General features: G+C 39.1%; 1 protein-coding gene across 13 annotated transcripts in view; it reads right to left on the reverse strand.

The window, feature by feature from the left end:
- The window catches only part of MAK (male germ cell associated kinase), a 29870-nt gene extending 16279 nt beyond the window's left edge, over positions 1-13591 (reverse strand). For 6 of the 13 annotated variants that reach the window (XR_010432627.1, XR_010432628.1, XM_064664180.1 and 3 more), the window contains exons 1-7: positions 13483-13591; positions 7459-7796; positions 5693-5747; positions 4642-4763; positions 3543-3622; positions 1746-1878; positions 1483-1654 (exon numbers count right to left, since the gene is read on the reverse strand). Coding sequence is in view for 11 of the 13 variants with exons in the window: in XM_064664180.1 (XP_064520250.1) it covers positions 1483-1654; positions 1746-1878; positions 3543-3622; positions 4642-4763; positions 5693-5747; positions 7459-7559 (663 nt within the window). In the remaining 2 variants the exon portion in view is untranslated. Of the gene's footprint in view, positions 1-1482; positions 1655-1745; positions 1879-3542; positions 3623-4641; positions 4764-5692; positions 5748-7458; positions 7797-13435 lie in introns of all 13 variants that reach the window. The other 7 variants (XM_064664264.1, XM_064664237.1, XM_064664228.1 and 4 more) reach the window with 5 other exon arrangements.
- Between the last annotated feature and the right edge of the window lie 6844 nt (positions 13592-20435).

Below are 20435 nucleotides of genomic sequence, written 5' to 3' on the forward strand. Positions count from 1 at the left end.
TGCTTCTGTTAACTACTTGTAAGGTTAGAGAAAAAACACAGCGGTCAGCTCAGTGCTGCTCAGCTATTGCTCTACAAAATGAAAACCTTTCCCTGCACTTCCAGAATTCTATGCTGTTTATGCTATACATTGAAAATGTTCCAGAAGCTAGAAGGTTACTCTCTTTCACAGATATTCTTAATATACATCAAAATGTTCTTCTTAGTATCCTAGACTTGTGATCCGCTTAAGAAACTTCACATCTGCATTTGAAAACACAACTCCTAAAATACCACTCATATTCCGCATTATTTTGATGCATAACTGTGTCATGGCAAGCACTGTTTTACACATCATACCAATTTTCACTTAGTCTTCTAGAGTCAAGTTTCTCTTCCACAACATACCATCTGTAACTCTCCACTTGACCTTTTATCCTCTGCTCTGTCATGAGTTTGCACCTGTTTCTCAGTATGTTCTCTTGGATGTCTTCCCACCACTTCCAAGCTCTTCATGTTCCTAGCTAAGCTTAACCTATTTCTGTTTTATGTTTTCAGTTCCTTCTCTATTGATAACAGCTCCATTACTAGACAAGAGTTATACTATATTTTATATCAGTAGAAAACTAATGAAACTGATTTTTCTCTCCCACCCTTAGGTTTTCCCAGATCTAGAGACTCTGGTCAGTCAGTTATGTCACCAAGATCTGTTTGCATCCATAAAGTACTGACAGACATCTGCCATTTCTTACCTGTCTCCAAAATTATTTAATTGTATATGGTCTTTTTTTCAGTTTATTCAAAATTTTGAAGGTAAGCTTATCCTTTTCTTGCATGTTCACATACTCATTTGCTAAAAGAACTTTTAAACTAAAATAGATATAATTGCATACATTTTAATATGCCCTAAACAAACCTTCCTTGTAATTTAAAATAGTATTTATCCCATCCAGAAAGTAACTGAAAAACATTGTTTCCTCTCTAAAAGACTGCACATTTTCCCTCCATTACTTCTTATTGCTAATCATATTTATGAGATATCTGTGTTTGAGATCAAATTCAAAAGAAAAGCATAATTTGTCTTATTTATCATATCTTCTACTAGCTCTAAATTCTGGGTGCCACCACAGAAAAACTGCACTTTCAGGAAAGGAAAGCAAATTGGCTGTGGCAAATGAAATCCTGGGAGACTTCTGATTTGCTTTCCAATATGAATAGCTTTAAATAACTAAATTAAACAATTTTATCTGGCTTTCATCAGAGGAGAACAAGGCTACACATAATGGTATGATACACAACAGATGCTAATATACAACAAAGGACTAGCATTACATGCCATAACGGAAGCTTAAATGAAATATGGTTGAGAAAACCTTAAGCCTCAGGAAACTTACTAAACCAATAATTTAATATGTAGGTTCTGAAATATAGATAACACAATGTTTTGTAAAAATTTGTTTGTTTGTTTTAAAAATACAACTGTGAGAGTCTTTTTAAGTCTCACCTTCTTTGGAGTCCCCAGTACTTGGCAAATTTTGAAGATTTCATCTACTTCACTTGTGCCTGGGAAAAGAGGTCTTAGTGTGTATAATTCAGCCATTATGCTGCCAACTGCCCACATATCAATAGGTGAGCTGTAGATAGATGATCTCAGCAAAACTTCAGGAGCACGGTACCTATAAAGATGGAAGGAAATAACAGATAAATTAAAGCGGTAATAGAAAGGTAATTAGTTAAGCTAATGTATTAAATTCTTAATATACTTACCACCTGGTAGAAACATAATCTGTGTAAGGTGGCTGAGATCTTAGTTCTCTAGCCAAACCAAAGTCCGCTATTTTCACAAGTTCTGGCCCAATACAGAGAAGGTTTTCAGGCTTCATATCTCTATGAAAAAATCCTGTAGAGGATCAGACAAAAAAGAATGGCAAATCATCATGTAATCACTTCTTAAGCAGCACCTTCTAATAGAATAATCCAATATTTACTTTGGGATGTTTTAGAAGAATATAGTCATTTCCTGTCTTTTTTTTCTTTATTTTTTTTTTTTAATATAAATTCAACATAAAAGAATTGTAGCCCTCCCCCAACAAGTACACACATTTTCCCTCCAGTGAATATTACACCAAGTGTTCTTAAATTAACAAATGTAAACAGTCATGAGCACACTAAGGAAAATGAATTGGCTATTGCAGAAACATCAGTTTGTGCACCAAACCAATTTCAGAATGAAATCTTTTGCAAAAGCTACAACTGCTTTTTCAGTTTTGGATAATGGAAAAATTGAGCATCTGACACACTTGATTCATAAAATTCCTTGAATGATTTTTTAATTAGTTACTTATCATTCTGACAACAACTTGGAGATACAGACATATAAAAGAGATGCAAATTCTGCTCAGGAACACTAATTATCAGTAATGAGGCACATAAAGTTTCTTCAGTGCTTGCTATTGGCTTGAGCACCTCTATAGTTGGGCAGTGGTTAAGTTGCTAAGCAAATCAATTCTACTAATTAATTGGAACACACAATTTGTTATATTATACATTAACTTGTTGGAAATTCACTTACTAGAATAAAGCATTCAACTTCTGAATGCACAAATTGAAAACCACTGTAAGAAGCTGGCTGAAACTATTACAATGAAATCAAAATTTATCATACTCTTATCCCCAAATGTGGTCAAATCAAAATATTAATATCATACCTTAAAATTTGAAGTCTTTCTTAAAATCTAATTTTCTCATTGATTTCATGGAGAAATGGGGAAGAAAAAGAGGATGCTAACAATCAGAGAACAGTATATGATCTTGATCAGAAAGACAAGAAAATGGCAATTTCTGGGTATTTGATAATACTGAACAGAACTAATTATTTATTTGAATTCATCAACAGGCCTTATCGGGGTACATGAAAGTCAATCAGACTTCACTGGGAACATGGTTTCTTATTTCATTTTCAGCTAATTAAGAGGTTTGCAAACTCTGTGAAACTTTCTATTGTTGTGAGCACACTGCACCTCTAATTTAGACCGTGCCTGTAATTCCTAGAAACATCCCATCTATTAAAATATATTCAGATTGTATTAAAATAAATTCAGATTGTATTTAATAAGGATATTGTTTGAATTTCTCAATGAACAAGTTATATTAGTATTTTTTATATGTAGGGTATCCTATTAGTTATAATATCGGAACACAAAAGTATTGATGTATCAATGCTCCTTGATTAGATCTTTCTGAGGAAGCAGAATTGTTTAGTATAGCACAGCATAAAAGTTTCTACAGTTTGTTTATTCATCTAGTACCTAAGGTAGAAAGAACTACTGAACATTGTATGAACAACATCCAATGCTTTCCAAAAGAAAGAGGAAAATCCAATTACAGGAAAACAAAGAGTAACAAGGCATGGTTTAAAACTGCACCATAGTTGAAACAGATAAGAATACTTTATTAGAGATAATTAATAGCCTTTGCTAGATATTTTTATTCATGTTATTTCTACGCACGATCTTCTTTTCTAAAAAAAAGTGCAACACAGTTGAACTCTAGTATGAAACCTACCATGTTTGTGGATAAAAGCCAGCCCTTGTAATATCTGATACATCATGTTTCTGATGACTGACTCAGGGAACAACTTGTTTCTGTGAAGAAACAGAGTAACAACTTCATGTAATTAAGAAAAAATAATGTATCTTCAGAACACGCCCATTTCTTCATTTTGCATGACACATCAAGTCTTGTGCACAAAAATAAGACATATTCAGCTAGCTCACTTCAAAACTCTACCAGACCTTAGTTTCACTCACTGTAAGTGCTGCAGAGGAACTTCTCTGCTGAGAGGTTCATGATCCTATCCCTCTGTAGAAGCTGGCTGGCTGGCAGTGTGCTTGACCAGGTGAACATGGAATGCACAGTAACGCAGCAAGGCACACATCACACAGTGAGCACTGTTGGTAGGGGTGTCACCCAGTGGTACCCTTAAGGGAACCCTGATTGAAAGCAGTGCTGCTCAGCTGCAAAGTAACTCTGTGCTAGTATCGCTAGCAGCTATCGCAGGACATCAGCCCAAGAGCTCGGCACATTAGGAGGTAAAAGTGCATGACAAAGTCTGAAGGAAACACACATTAAAGGCAAAAGCATTCTGCAAAGAAAGATGTTACTGCAAAGACAGATTCTATTCCAAAGTCCACCTTGCAAGTCTTGCTACGTACTGTTTGTCCAAGATTGCAATATCAGTGTTAACCTATATATAGGTTGGTTTTAAGCATGTACACGCACATAAGCATCCCCACATTAAGCCAAACCCATGAGCAAAAGTCGAACAGACAGTGCTTATCCAATCCTTCATACATTAAAGTGAAGGTTATTAAAGAAAAAAAAAGTATTTGGAATTTTTCTCATGAGTCTACACAAAGGCATGCAAACTATCATGTTAACAACTGATCAAACTTATTTCCAAAAGCATTAAAATATGCAATCTTGTGACACAGAGCAATGCAGAATTCTACCCTCAGATAAGCAGGTGCAGCAACTCCTGTTAACATCAACAGGGCTGCAAGAAGAGCCAAAACCAGAAATTCCAATGTGGTCTTCAAGGTAGTATGAGAATCATTAAATAAAGCATGATAGCACATTGCTTGTTCTGTGAAAAAAGACATACCTATCCTTCATTAACTGATAGAGATTTTCCTTCATATATTCAAATACAAAGTAAAGGTGGTCATTTTCTCGTATGACTTCTTTCAATTTTATTACATTGGCATGGTTTAGCTTCTTCAGAGACTGTAACAGAGCAAAACATGGCTTCAGATAACTCCACGGTGACCTTGATTCCTTATCAGAACTAAATTTTTAACATGTAAGTTTCTAGTACAGAATACACAAAACATGTTCATCTGATACTGTTACTTATCTCATTTTTATCTCATACTTATCTCTGTTTCAAAGAACAACAAAATAGCAGTTTAATTTCAAAATAAAACCAACAACTACATTAATAGTACTTTAAACCTATTTGTAGGGATTACATCAGAGCTGGAGCGAAGATTAGCATAAAAACCTAATTCCCTACAATGAAAGACAGATCTGAAGCTGTAACAGCTCTTGCTCACTGAACTGAATAAAAACCCAGCATTCATTTTTTTTTCCTTTTTGGCATGAGACTTTAATGAACAAGGATTTTCTTATGGATGTAGTTTTTGGATATACTGATTATGCGAAACCTCCAATAAGTTAAATCTAAACTCCTTTGTTCGGGAGTTTTGTATATAGAGAAAATGCCCAGATGCCCAAAATACGGAATTTAAGCCCAGGATTTCAAGTGTTATTCTATCACTTGGCTAGCCAAATATCCCAGTGTTTTCTACAAATGCCCCAAATGCAAGATATAAAGAATGGAGATATACCTAGAAATCTGCAAATAAAATGAAAGAGCAGGATAGTCAGCCACAGGAATATACGCATACAAAACCAATTTCTTTATCTTCTCTCAGAGACAAGAGGCTTGGCTGTGAGACATGGCCACTGCTTGAGAATAGTAGGGTATTCCACAAAGCAGCAGGACCTCTAAAAGTAAGAGCAGCCCATGGTTTTGTGAAATCTGTCACCATTTAAAGAGTTTGGCCTTATGCTTGGACATTGCAGCTGCCCCTTTCCTTCATGCAAGCCTAACAAGACACTTATTTTTAAACATGGTCTGTTCACAACTTTACCTTGACTTCTCTCAAATTCATACATTCATCCCATGAATAGAACTTTCTTTTCATTCTGAAATACAATTCCGAGATAAAATATTTTCAGTGAACAGTACAGAATGCTTTTAGAATAAAAAACCCAAACCTGTTATTTCCTAAGTGCAGCATTACCTGTATTTTGACCTCAATTTAAATCATTCAAGTATACCCATCAGCAATATTATTAAAAACCAGCTCAACACTTAGAATTGCTATAAATTTGCAGTGATTAATCATCAAACACTCAAAACATACTTTTAGAGAAGTACAGCCAGAGACCATGTTACTCCAAAGTATAAGGGACACAAAATCCCTTTGTATTACTGGAGTTGTGCTCTTAATAATATGGTAAGCAATGATGACACTGTATGTAAAACATGGAAAATCACATCCTTATGCCTAAGTTGCACATTCTAGGGAAACAAGAAAATTATACTTTTAAAATCTGCAAGGTGTCTGGACTGCTTACCATTATAATTAAGCATCTAACTTGACCAGTCATTTTACAAATCTGTTCCAAGGTATTAATTACAAAAAAAAAAAGTTTCATTTTTTTCAGGCAACATTATACATACATATGCCTCTAAACTAATTGTTGTACATAACAGTGTAATACATTTATTTGTATGTCTTGCATACATCCAGATATGGATATTTGGTTTTGCTCAGATCTTGGGACAGGGTTGTGAATGTCACTGCTGTGTTTCTGTAAAGTTCTAGCACCTAAAGCAAAGAGATTTAAACCCAAGATTTTCATTCAAAATAAAACTATCTTCAACCAAAACTGTCCCCTCTCAAATCCCAAACTTAAAAATCACACAAAAGAATTCCACATCCTGAAATCATGAGAATGAAAAACACTTCACACAAAATGTTGTTCCTTTTGCAAAAAATAATAAAAATGATCAACTGGAGATTTTGTTTTCTTTAGGTTAGATTAATATTAACTTCAGTAACAGTACTAGCAAGATATGGAGAAACCTGAAATTCTCAGAAATTCTTAAAGAGAAAGTCAGTAAATTATATTACAATTAACTTAGTGCAGTAAATCCATGAATAAGGAAAAAGAGTCTCAGCAAGATACAATTTCTGGTATTTCAATTTATGCTTTATATTCTGCTTGCAATTCCCTAGGAATTTCACGTGGAACTTCCCTATTCCTCTAATAAATTGTTGTTTTGGAATCATCTTTTAAGGCAAGTATGACAAAGCTCATGATTACACATAACACAACTTCATTAGATCCAAGGAGACAGCCTTTATTTACCTGACCAGATTGTTGCTGTTATTTATCACTGTAGCAACACATGAAACTTAATGCAGTATTTACAAAGATTAGGGGGTTGGAAGGTATTTTAAATCTGCCCATTAAGACTGGTATTCTTACAAGTCATATAAATAAGCTCCCTAATTAATCAACTGCACATTCAGTTTTGCTTCTCCTTTGGTGTTAGCCTAACAACATTCTTAGAAGAAAGCATATTCAAACTGAACAAAACAGCATGCAATCTTATAAGCCAAGATAAATCAGTAACTTAAACTGATGTGTCTCTCTATTGATATTAGCTGAAGTCTGACTCACAAGCATCCTATTAAACACCTTAATTTAAAAAAATAATTTTGTTAAGTTCCTTTTAAAAAGGGACATTTTTTCTATCCTACACAAATGAAAGGCAACAATAAAGTTAGAAGTGAAAATCTTTAAGATTTTGCAAGTACCTTTACTGAATTGAGGTGCTACATACCTTTTGATAGCCACAAGTTCTCCTGACTCGTTGCTCTTCCCCATCAACACACTGCCATAGGTGCCATCACCTAGTTGTTTCATAATTGTGTAACGGTTCATTTCTTTTAAGACTCGGATAGCCAAAAGCTTATGAAATTCTCAGTGTCTTCTGCTTTATTAAAGGATTCTATGCTCTTTGATTTTCTTAAGAGAAATCTTCTTCCAGATTGCTTTATGTTGGTGAATGCTTCTCATAACGGAGCAGGATATTCACTGGTCTCCCCCAAACTACAGCTACTTTGAGATCCAGATATGAAGTATAAGAGACACAAGAACATGGTCATTCTCACATAGATCCTTAAAATAAAATAAACAAAAAAAGGAAACTACATAATTTTCCAAGATTTTAGAAAAGAGACACTACTATTTGTATCAAACTACCCCTCCAGAACTGTATGTGTTCTTTAAATAGAATACTTGATTGTCACGAGTTCCTTTAAATCCTTCAAATCACAGAAAGTACCTACTGTACGATTAGGGTTAGAGTAAGCAGAGACTGAAGAGCTAAGATTACTGTCATTATTCCATAGAACAAGAGAAGTGTGTTTAAGGCTGGTGTATTCTGATGGAACTCCTTACTCTGAATTTGCAGACAGTAGCAGCTTCCTGATCTGTAACAAAGGCACAGTTTAAGTTTTGGATAACATAGAAACCCAAATTTTGCACAGGGTGCCATGGTAAACCTAGGGTCTCAACACTATTTTGGATTGGTAGTGAAAGCAGGATTTCTTAAAAAGTTAGTGAAGAAGGGAGGTGAAGCAGCGAGATAACCACTTCATTCTTCACTAAGGTAAACTGAATTGTTATAAATGTACTTGGATATCTTGCTCTGAAGTTCCCATAATTCTTAGACATGGTAATTGCTGAAGAGTTAAGTTTATTCTTCAGTTTTACAAGGCCTGCAGAGAGAAGTATAGAGTTCACGTGCATTGGTGTAAAAGACTAAACCTGAGTTATCATTCGGAAAAGAATTCACACTGAGCAATGCTGAATGATCATCTTTGAATATATGTAAATCTTAATTTGAATCCTGATCCAAACTTGAATCTGAACCCCAGGTTTCATTATACACAATACCATCACCAGTGTGTCAGATGAAGGCCAGCTGCCATAGGTCCTATGCACAAATCCTAAATTCCAGCCAAGCACTGGCTGCACTTTGGACACAATCCTAAAAACTGACGTTAAGGCACTCGGGCAAACTCACTGTAGTCATCCACTTATTTATGCAAGTCTAGGAAAAAACTAACGACCTATCACTGTACCATTTACTCACCATAACCCAAATGCCAACACACAAACAAACCACTGAATGCTGAGTAATAGCATTGTCTCTACCTTTTGCCTCTGTTGTCTGAAAACACAAAATATAGCTCAAGTCAATGAAACACACAGTCAGCCTACCTTTACAGGAGATGCAGAATTCAGCATGCAACTCTGTACTCCTTAGCCTTATGCCAGAATTAGCTACAGGCTGTCCTGTCCAAACAGATTAAGGAACTCAAATTCAGCTGATAACAAGCCTCAGGCTTGAGATTTACAGGCCTGGCAAAATTTAACATTAAAATTGGCCTCTCGGGAGTGTGAACAATGCATTCTCAAGTCGACTAGCCTGCTGTGTAAACATCTGCCTAAACAGTAGACCAATGTTTCTAAGCTATTGTTAGTTGAAATGCTGCTTCCTCAGAGCAGTTGTAACACACACTGTTACTCTTATTGCTTCTGTTGCCAGGAAGGAATCTCACATCAGCTGTCAAGATGCCAGTACCAAGTGACTTAGTGGACGTCTCAGTCTATAATCTTTGCACCAGACAACCAGCACTTTGGCATTGAAAAATACAAAGATGTTTTTACACACCCCCCTCTACACCTCCCCTCCAAAGCCATCGCTATAGTAAAGTATGATTTCTGGTTAATAGCATATTCCGAAACAAAGCTAAAAAGCAGATTTAACAAAAAGTAACAGTCATAGACATCTCAAATTGTAACTAGATTTTAAATTGGACTTTCATATATTTAAGCCTATTGCTTTTTTCTCAGAGTTCAGCTTTATATCTCGTTCCCCAAAATGCCTGCACACACTGAAGTCTTTAATACTTTCAATATTGCCATTTCTTCAACAAGACTATTTTTTTACTCCAGTAATAAGCAGATGATCAAGTGTTTACTCCAAGTTAAGATACATTCTGCATGTCCATCTTGCAAGTTGTCAAATTTTGGTTTTATGTATATATTAAAAAAACAGATCAACATAAAAACATTCTGAAGGTATTCTTATATCCATTTTAAAACACAGCATCACATTTAAAGCATCATCAATGATAAACTGTGTATTCATTTTGTTTATAGGTATACATAGGCATATAATGTGAAGTAAACTTAAATGTAACAAATTTTGGGTGCCTGTGTTTCTCCATTTCAACAAATATCATTGTACATTGCTTAAGGCATGTTTTTTGGAGGAGATTTAGCAATATCTGCCAAAGATGGCCCTAGCTTGAACTCCTGAAGTTACATTAAAAATCTGGAGAATTTGCACACATTTCATTTTCAATCTTTTGCTCTCTAACAAAGCAAACCAAAAAAAAACAAGATGAAAACCTCTGTATATGCAATAAACAGACCCAGATCTAGGCACAACTCTCAAGTTTTAGTCTTTAAGTCCTCTAATTTTGGTGCCTAAACCCTACCAGCTTTCCAAGTAATTTTCTTTGGAGTATATATTAATCACATGCTCTTACGATTATTCCTTTTGTCCAATTCTAATATTTTGGCATGTGCCCTTGAAACAACATCACATAAAGTAGTTCTCCCCTTCAGAAGTTCTGTGTAATTTCCCCTCCAGAAGTTCTGTATTGGGTGTGTGATTGTGCATTTAGTCCGTTCTGTAACATATTTTATTTCCTTATTCCTTTTCTTCTCTTTATTGTAATTTTTAGGACACAAAAGCACTTAATCAAGTAAAGTATAGAAAAGTCAACACATTCCTTTGATAATCAAATGGAAGTGTCAAATCTACTCTATGTAAATGCACAAAACAAGGTGTGAAAACTATGTACCCTGGTAACAATGTCTATGTACTGCATACCTACCACCACAATGATGCACACTAGGCCATTCCACTATTGACTCTCATTAAAGAGTTGTCTTGGCACTTACAGTTTACAAAAGAAAGGCAAACAATGGAACTCTTACAGTGAGACATCATCAAATGAAAACTAGCCAAATGCAGTGGGAAAATAAGCTTTTTTCCAGCTTTTAAGAGAATACATTCATCATACACATGTATCTAAAAAACCTGATAGGGTTCTTTGGACACCAAGTGGTCAAATTTACAGCAATGTTATGGCACACCATAGTCTGTAGGAAATGCTGGAGGGCGACAGAGGTTTGCTGACCAAAAAAAGGCAGCACTGATTCCTGCAAAACTTACTGCCACTGCCCACCCATATTAGAACAAACGAGGCTGCCAAGCACTTGCATTTTTCAGCCTGGTCTGACATCAGGGTCAGAGGCTTCTTTCACTTTTACTGGAGTTACAGAGTACAATGAGTTAGAATCTAAATGCTCTAGAGATTCACATTTCACTACAGACTTCTGCATACTTTGCACTTTAAACCACATGTACCCAGCTCAGGTGAGAATTTTTTTTCTCAGTGGTCTCTCTATATTGTCTTTTTCAAATCTGCAGTTCAGTTTTCTCTTTCTTACCAACCTGAGGGAAAGCAAGGGCTCAATCTAGCTTTTCTGGTTAGCACAAGCCTCTGAAGTGGCCTTTCCCATTCTAATGCTTATATACTATTATTTCCCCAGTGATATGAAGCTCTAAAATGTAAAATTATCAAAATAGTCAGCTACCAAACTGGAAAGAGAAATCCTACTCTAAACAACAGCTTGTTTTATACTCTTAATGACACACTGTGCATAATCTCTTCACATAGGATTAAGGAAGGATTAAAGCAAGGGACAAATAGAGGACAAAATACAATAGCTTGACAGAATCTACAATTTATGTAAATTTAGAGGATCTGAACAAATGCTAAGTAATTTAAGCAGAATTTCACTTTTACTATATTAATGGTGCTTTAAGCACTAACAACAATTTGAAATTGTTTTAGTTGCCTGAATTACATTTCAAAATGCAATGAATAACAGCAAATCACCTGCATTTCTTCTGTACAAGCACTACACGTTACCAACCATTTCACAGTTGCATGCTAAACAGGCTACTCTCAAATAAACAGAAACTAGGATATATGACCCAACAAAGACCTCCCACACAGATAAGCAGAACACCCACAACTCAGTCTCACCAACCTGTTTACAGTAATCCCGAAATTGCCAAAGTGTTCGCAGAGGATGGTACTATTCTCAATGATCAAAACTGGCAGTACTGCACAGTACAGAATGTATGCTGATACAAATTTTAAAAGTAAAAAAAAAAAACCAACCCAAACTCAACCATTAAACAACAAACAATTTGGTGCTACAAGAGCCTCCTTGGTAGTGACTGTGTATTACTAAAGCTGACAGTAATCAGATCCCATGACAGGTGGATCCAGTTCTGGAGATTACCGCAAATCCATTACTCTAATCAAAGACCAGCAGTTATTTAAAAGCCTGACTCTCAGCTGCAAGAAAGAAGTCAATAGCATTGACAGTAAATATTTGTACTTTTAAATAGACTGTGTTAAATAATTTTTTTTAAAAGTCTCTTCAAAAGTCTAGTATATTGTTTCATTTGTTTGAATCAGGCCTTTAGGATGGGGCATATCAAAAAGGAAGAATTCGAGTTTGCTCTATTTTCCCTTGTTTTCTTCCAAACCAGCTTTGGTTTCAAACCAAAATGATTCACAACAACTTTCTCAGGATGTTTCATCCATGACAGCAAGGGTACCTTTTCCCACCCTCATGAAACCTCTTCCTGCGATGCAGTGAGTAGTACGGCAAGTTTCAGGACAGCAATGGTTTCAGTGCTGCTGGACCTTGAAGTCTCCAGCCTTGCACAGTGTCCAGAAGGAACATGAACTATTCATCTTTCAGCATCTCCACACCACTGTAAGTTTCAATAAATCACAGATTCACACAATTGTTAAGGTTGGAAGGGACCTCTGAAGATCATCTAGTCCAACCACCATTACACAGGAGCACATCCAGGTGGGTTTGGAATATCTCCAGAGAGGGAGCCTCCACGACTTCCACTGGCAGCCTGTTCCAGTCCTCTGCCACCCTCAACATAAAGAAGTTCTTCCTCTTGTTGAGGTAAAATTTTCTGTGCTTTAGCTTATGGCCGCTGCTCCTCATCCTGTCACTGAGCACCACCAAAAAGTCTGGCACCATCCTCTCGGCACCTGCCTTTGATATATTTCTATGCATTAATGAGATCCCCCTCTCAGTCTTGAGAATGGAAACAAACGCTTCTTTCCACTTTAGTTTCACCTGATGACATTCGGTCACTTCCCAAGAGAGTACCTTCCTTAACACACGCTCACAGCAGAAAGGGGAGCTCAGCACTCCCCGTGCTCACGCAGGCTATGCAACTCAGCACCACCCGGCCTGCAAGCTTCACCCCGGTTCTCCCAAAAATGAAAATTCACCTTCTTTCGTTAACCCTGGGCATTTCAGTCCATCAAGGCCCGGACCTGATCTCCTGAAGTCAAAGCAGGCAGGATCCCTCTCTCTGCAGGCTCCACACCCAAAGCAGCGCCGTCTCTCCCAACCCCAGCACTACAGCAGGACAGCTCCCTACACACGCGAGTGGAGCCCACCAGCGAGCCGGCCCACCCCAGACCAGCCTGGGGGCAGGGAGCAGCCATCCTGTTCAGGGATAGATAACAGCCCCCGGGGCTGTTCCCGCTCCACCCTAAACCAGCACCTCCTTCATCCTGGGAAGGACCCCCAGGACGACCCAGCCCCCGGGTGACGAGGACACCCACCTCTCTCCACCCTTCCCGTCGCCCCCCGAGCGCAGCCGCCCCCTCACCGCGGCGCTGCGGGCGGTGCCACCGGGCGGCCCCCGGCGAGCCCCCCGCTCCGCCCGCCGCCTCTCCCGGCCGGGCCGCTCTGCCCCGTCGCCGGGGCGACGGCCGGGGCGGGACCCGCCGCCGGCAACGCCCCGCTCGCCGCGGTCACGGGGCGCGGCAGGCGAGGCGCCGGGGCAGCATCCCAGCCGGAGCCGGGGAGGTGGGTGAACCCCGCCATGGGAAAAGAGGGGACAGGCCGCGAGGCTGTGGGAAAGCGAGTGGCGCACGACGCGATGTGCGCATGGCGAGGAGAGCCACGTCACGGGCTCCCTGAAGGTGGCACCGTGGTACGCGAGATCGTTTTCAGACTGCCTTTACTATCATTACTGGTAATGGTAATTATGTATTAAATATATAATTGGTGCTCTGGTGAGACCCCACCTAGAGTACTGCATCCAGCTCTAGCTTCTCCAACACAGGAAGGACATCGACCTGTTGGACCAAGTCCAGAGGAGGGCCACCAAGACGATTAGAGGGATGGAGCATGTCTCCTATGAGGAAAGCCTAAAAGAACTGGGATTGTTCAACCTGGAAAAGAGAAGGCTTTGGGGTGACCTGAAGGGAGCCTGCAAGAAAGATGGAGAGAGACTATGTACAAGAGCATGTAGTGACAGGACAAGGAGGAATGGGTTCAAACAGAGAGTAGGTTTAGATTAGATACTGGGAAAAAAATCTTTACTATGAGGGTTTTAAGACGCTGAAATAGGTGGCCCAGGGAAGCTGTGGATGCCCCATCCTTGGAGGTGTTCAAGGCCAGGTTGGGTGGATTTCTTGAGCAAGCTGATCTAGTGGAAGGTGTCCCTGTCCGTGGCATGGGGGTTGATCATCTTTAAGATGATCTTAAAGATCCCTTTCCAACCCAAACCATTTTGTGATTCTATGAAATAAAGCTGCCAGCTAAGCTGCTGCATAGTTAGCATTTGTACATAAATTCCCACCTCTGGTATTCACAGCTGTAATGAAACCTGAGGGATTTTTTTTTCTTCTAGCATTTATTTTATTATTACTATTATTATTTATAGTAAGCAATTTATTAAAATGCACATTGTTAATACTGATACAGGGGAGAAACTTTGAATCCTGTATGTATTCTAAAACATAAGAGTACTTTTGGCAGCGAAGTCTTGTTTTAAGCTTCAATTCTTAACATTAGCTTGAACTTCCTATTTTTTAATGTTTTTGAGAGCGAGGGGCAAGAAAAGGAGGAAATTATTTTGACACAGTAACTACTAGTAGCACCATAGAGGGAAAGGCAGAAAATTGTTTTAGCAATTCAGATTCCTATCTGCTTCACCAAGCTGAGCAAAAATGGGAAGCTGTCTTCATTATACTTTTGTTTTTATTATATTTTTGTTTTGCCCTCTCCCTCATTAACTGGTGTGGTAACTTTGTGATGGTTTAAGAACTGTTGACAGATTAATTGATTCTACCTCAAGTCAACTGGGTGGAACGTGGGGCTACGGGAATCAGTTTTCTGGAATCCAGAGGATTTGACCACTTGCACATAGTTTGCTGAAATGAAAGTACAAGAAAACAACATTATATTTTCTGAAACAAAATATGCCTGTTTCCTTTACTGAAATAAAACATCAGAGGTGACTGCCAGGTAAAATGAAGTTCAAAGGTGAGACTTGGACATGAGAAGGAAGGTCCCATAACCCACAGGTTATCTCAGGCAGAGATTCAACAGGAGATGACTGTACGTAGCAAAGCATTTAACCATGCAGTAACCAGTAAAAATGTGTTTGAACACTATTACATGTATACATTACATGTGTGGAAATACCTCTCCACTGCCAGTGGAAATGGTACAACAGCAGTGTCCCCTCCCTACCCTTGTGTCCTTTCCTCACTCTACAGTTTAGCAATGTTCCATGACTATTGTTCTTCCTCCTCTGGTGTTGCCACCCAGTTTCATAGAATCGTAGAATGAATGGGGTTGGAAGGGATCTTAAAGATCATCTAGTTCCAACCTTGCTGCCCTGGGCGGGGGTACCTTTCACAAGACCAAGCTTCTCAGACCCCCATCCAACCTGGCTTTGAAGATTTCCAGGGATGGGGCATCCACAGCTTCTCTGGGCAACCTGTTTCAGTGCCTCACCATCCTCACAGTGAAGAATTTCTTCCTAATATTTAATCTAAACCTATCCTCTTTCATCTCAAAGCCATTCTCCCCTTGTCCTCTCACTACATGCCCTTATAGAAAGTCCCTCTCCAGCTCTCTTGCAGGCCCCCTTTAGGTACTGCAAGGTGCTATAAGGTCCCTCCAGAGCCTTTTCTTCTCCCAGCTGTCCAACTCTCTCAGCCTATCTTCTTAAGAGAGATGCTCCAGCCCTTTGATATCTCTGCGGCCCTGCTGTGGACTTGCTCCAACAGATCCATGGCTTTCTTTTGTCCACAGAGCTGAACGCAGCACTGCAGGTGGGGTCTACAAGAGCACAGTAGAGGGGCAGAATCACCTCTCTCGACCTGCTGGCCATGCTGCTTTTGGTGCAGCCCAGGATACAATTGGCTTTCTGGGCTGCAAGCTCACATTGATGGGTCATGCTGAGCTTCTCATCAACCAACACCCCTCAGTCTTTCTCCTCAGGGCTGCCCTCCATCCATTTTTCCCCAGCCTATGTTTGTCCTTGGGATTGCCCCAAACCAGGTGCAGGACCTTGCACTTCACAGAATCACAGAATATTCTGAGTTGGAAGGGACCCACAAGGATCATCAAGTCCAACTCTCAAATGAATGTCCTGTACAGGGATCGAACCCACAAGCTTGGTGTTATTGGCACCACGTTTTAACCAGCTGACTTGGCCTTGTTGAACTTCATGAGGCTCACACTGGCCCACCTCTCAAGCCTGTCCAGGTCCCTCTGGATGGCATCCCTTCCCTCCAGCGTGTCGACTTCACTGCACAGGTCAGTGTTGTTGGCAAACTTGCTGAGGATGCACTTGATCCCACTGTCCAAGTCACTGACAAAAATGACAATGCTTTTTGTTGCTTGTTCAGCATTTCTAGTCTAATTACAGCCACTTATAAGAGACCTCACACAAGCAAGGAGTCTGATGTTTAAATAATTTCTGAATTAGTTTTGCACAAGTGAAACACTTAAGTTTAAATTCTGTTACTGAGACCTTGTGTCTCTCAGTTGTTAGTACTTTTTGTAATGCTCCCCAACATTTCACACACACGAAGAGAGATCAGCTGTAGACAGAACTTGCCAGTGTTTAAACTAGACTGACACATGGTGTGGAGTTGCAGGACAAGCGCTGCAAGCCAGTCACTTAACACTTCATTTTGTCATGAAGACAGGAGAGAGGTGCTGTTCTGTGCTCTTGCTATGAACCAGGAAACTGAAGGAAAGACAACAGGCTGGAACAAAGAGACCCAGGAACCACAGTGATATTTGTGAGCCCTTCTAAAGGACCTCTGAGAACATCCTCATGCACCTGCTTCCCTGCTTGTTTTACAAAACAAGAGAAGCAGACTCACTGCTAATTTTCTGTTGAAAGAACCTTCTTTGGTTGTGGTCCTTAAAAGTGTTGATGCTTTGCTCAAATGCCAGCCAAAATAGCTGAAACTGACTTTTCCCAGACACCATCACAAGTGCCAGCACGCATGTTGAAGCTGATAGGGATTGTGTAAACTTTATTTTTCTGCTTGTGTGAATGAGTTTGAGCCAAATGAGTGATGTTTCTCTGTGATACTTACTCGCACCTGTATCACCCCGCTGATCTTTGTGTTGCATGTGGATGTGTGTTGAAATGCACTCTCCATTTTGCACAATCTCAGCTATAGCACTATGTAAACAGTGCCTGGTTCACTCTCCCTTTGCTTGTGAGCAACAGGAAGATACTTAGTTTATACAGCTAGAACACTGAAGGCAGTAATCCAGCCATTGATAACCACCGTACACCAGTTTCATTATTTCTAAGGCAGAGGGATTTTAACAGGCCTGGACTAACTTTTCACTCTGTGTGTTGGGAGGAACTAATCCAACACTAAATGTCTCAGTTCTCCCCTTTTTATCTGCATGTGACTTTTACTGATAAGGATGGGAATGACATGAACTTTCCTTAAAGCATCCCTAGATCTGCATTGGGCATCCTGCTGAATGTCTCTCAGGAAACATGATCTACTTTTGTGAAAGCTGTCTCAGTTGTATTAGATAGCTTCCCCAAAAAAGGTGTGAAGAAAAAAAACCTAGAAATCCAGAACAAACCCCAGAAAATCCCCAGGAAGAAAAGTCTCAAATCATATTCTGCAATGTTACATTGGTGGTTTCCACCCCTGAAACTCAGAGGAAAGCTTCTCTCTGTCTTTAAAGATGATAGTTTGTACCCCAAAACAAGGAGATGAACTGCTTCAAGTACAATAAGCCCAAAACACCCAATTTCCTTCATGCGTTGTTTGTAGCATGTAGCATGTTTAAAAAGCCCAGAGTTAACTTGCTTTCAGAAGAGGAGCAAGGGCTAAGCAAATTGCTCAGACTCTGACCAGAGGTCTTTGGCATGACTGGATGGAGACCAGGACAGTGTGCTAGACTCTGTCCTCCCACCAGGAGGAGATGGGACCATGAAAAGATGCCCACACGTATTTGCATCTGTCAGACGTGTGACACATGCCTGCATTTGGTGGGTACACGGTTATTATCATGCAGCTTCTTGTCTCTAGGAGGCACCCATTCAGCACTTGTGCCTTTATACTTTGTCATTAAGAGGCTGCTGTTTTGGTACAAAGGGCAGCCTCAGCGTATGGGGGCAGATGGTACTTTACCTCAGTAGGGCCCTTGTAACTTATATGAAGCCGGAGCCAGAGGAGGCTGAGATTTGAAAACACCTTTCTCCCCGCTCCCTCTGTGACTTCACCATAACAACAGGAATTTGTTAGATGAAGACGTCTGCCGCAGTACAGGATGCGGGCTGGCAAGGGGCTCCTCTCACATGCTCAAGGCAGGACCAGAAACCTGAAAGGTCCCCTGGAAAGGGATGATTAATGGAAGAGAAGATGCTTACTCAGGGACCGAAGGGAGTGCTTCTTGCTTCAGAATGCTGCTTTGCCTGAGTAACATGCTTTTAAAGTCAATCCTGCAGCTATGTAAACCTACAAGGAGGCTTTCAATTTCAGCTTTTTTATTGCTACAGAAGCTCACATTGCCTTTACATTTGCGTATTTTGAAGAGAAAACTGTCTGCAGCACTACATTTATCCATCTGATCTATCTGAAAAAGGTAACATACAGATATCGCATCCCAGACACTTGCACGTGAAAGGGAGCAAAGTGAGAAAGACTGCAATAACCCTTAGAGTGGTTTTATTTGTTCTAGTGCTACAGAAGATGCAGCAAGGTAGTTGCTCAGAGAGCTTTTCACTGTGTGTGAACAGCTGTCATGTTTATTAGAAATAAATCCACACCCTAAAAGTAGCATTGTAACACAAACAGCTGCATTTTCTTTACTGGTGTACAAAGTTCTGCTTGAAAGGCTGTGTTTAATTGCATAGCATAATGATTTAAGCATGCAACTACAATGACAAGTTTTATACCAATAATATAAACAGCACACAATCCCTACAGGTTGTCTGGATGTTTTAATAACACACAATGTTTTAATAACTGTTGCTTGAATTGTGGTTGACTAACTCCTCTAAAATCAATATAAAATGTAGCAATTTTCACCTTTGAAATTTTCCTCAATTTTCACATCCGCTGTGAATCCTTCTAGATTTTTTAGTTATTTTCTTTGGCATTATTCTGCTCTTATGCTTTTTTCTCTTTAAACTTATAAGGCTGTAAGAATTGATTTTTATTCTACATGTCAATTGCCTCAATATAATTTGGCATACAGATGAGAAATCTCAGTTCTGTAAGTGTGTTATATATTCCTAAACTCTAGGACTCTCCATCAATCTTTCTGGGTAGGAAACTCCCTCACCACCAACATTTTTTTAGTTATCATTATTATTTTTTAAGGTTAGTATATGAGCTAATTATCAAACTGATGTTGTTCAGCTGAATCTGTTCTAATCAGTAATTTAAAACACCTGGTAGAAGAATTGCCATAAGAGTTTAACAAAAGCCAAGTGAGATACACAGCAAGTATGCTAAAAGACAAGGTAAGCTTGCTGGACATGAATTAATTTAGTGTTTTTGTGAATTCCATCTTCACGTGGCTTGAATTTTTAAAGTGCTGAACAGTCCACTGCTTAAACAGGATGCTATTAACTAAATTTCTATAAGATTCAATTTAGTGAGTCAGACTGAATGCATTGTTTTCACAAAATTACAAAAAGAAAGAAAATATTCTACATCAGAAATAATTATTTTAGAAACTCAGTTATTTGTACACTGTGCATTGCAATTCAAGTTTATCAGTTTAATGATGGCTTCAACACACAGAACCTTATAATTCTAACTAGCCAGCTGCTCACACTAGTTTACATGGTGCTTTTTTTTTAACCATGATTTCATGTTTATTGAAAGAATACAGTAGCTTGCTGTTACTCAAAACATAACATAGCAAAAATATACATCAAACATTTTAAAAAACCAAAACTCAAAACGGAGTCTCCAAGAAGTTACAGATACCTAGAAACTTAATAATAATGATACCAAGAGGAAACATTTTAACCCCTGACCAATCCCCTGTGTCTACTTAGCTCCCTTGCTTGGCACACACAGTTTGGGTGCAGGTTCCCCAGTAATAGTCAGCTTTCAAAATATCTAGCTTTTAAACCAGCATTGCTCCTCTGTTTTTTCTTCTTCATGGATTAATGGAGAAAGGCTGCTAGGGAAGGTGCATTCAACACTGACCTGCGCTGCTAACCAGGTAGGATGTTGCATTTTTAGACAGGATGGAGTTGTATTCATGGATAAAGTGAATTCTGCAGCGGTACCCGTGCAGTATTGGTCTGACCAGTTTTCC

The sequence above is a fragment of the Pseudopipra pipra genome, chromosome 1 (assembly GCF_036250125.1).
Source record: "Pseudopipra pipra isolate bDixPip1 chromosome 1, bDixPip1.hap1, whole genome shotgun sequence".
Taxonomy (NCBI): Eukaryota; Metazoa; Chordata; class Aves; order Passeriformes; family Pipridae; genus Pseudopipra; species Pseudopipra pipra.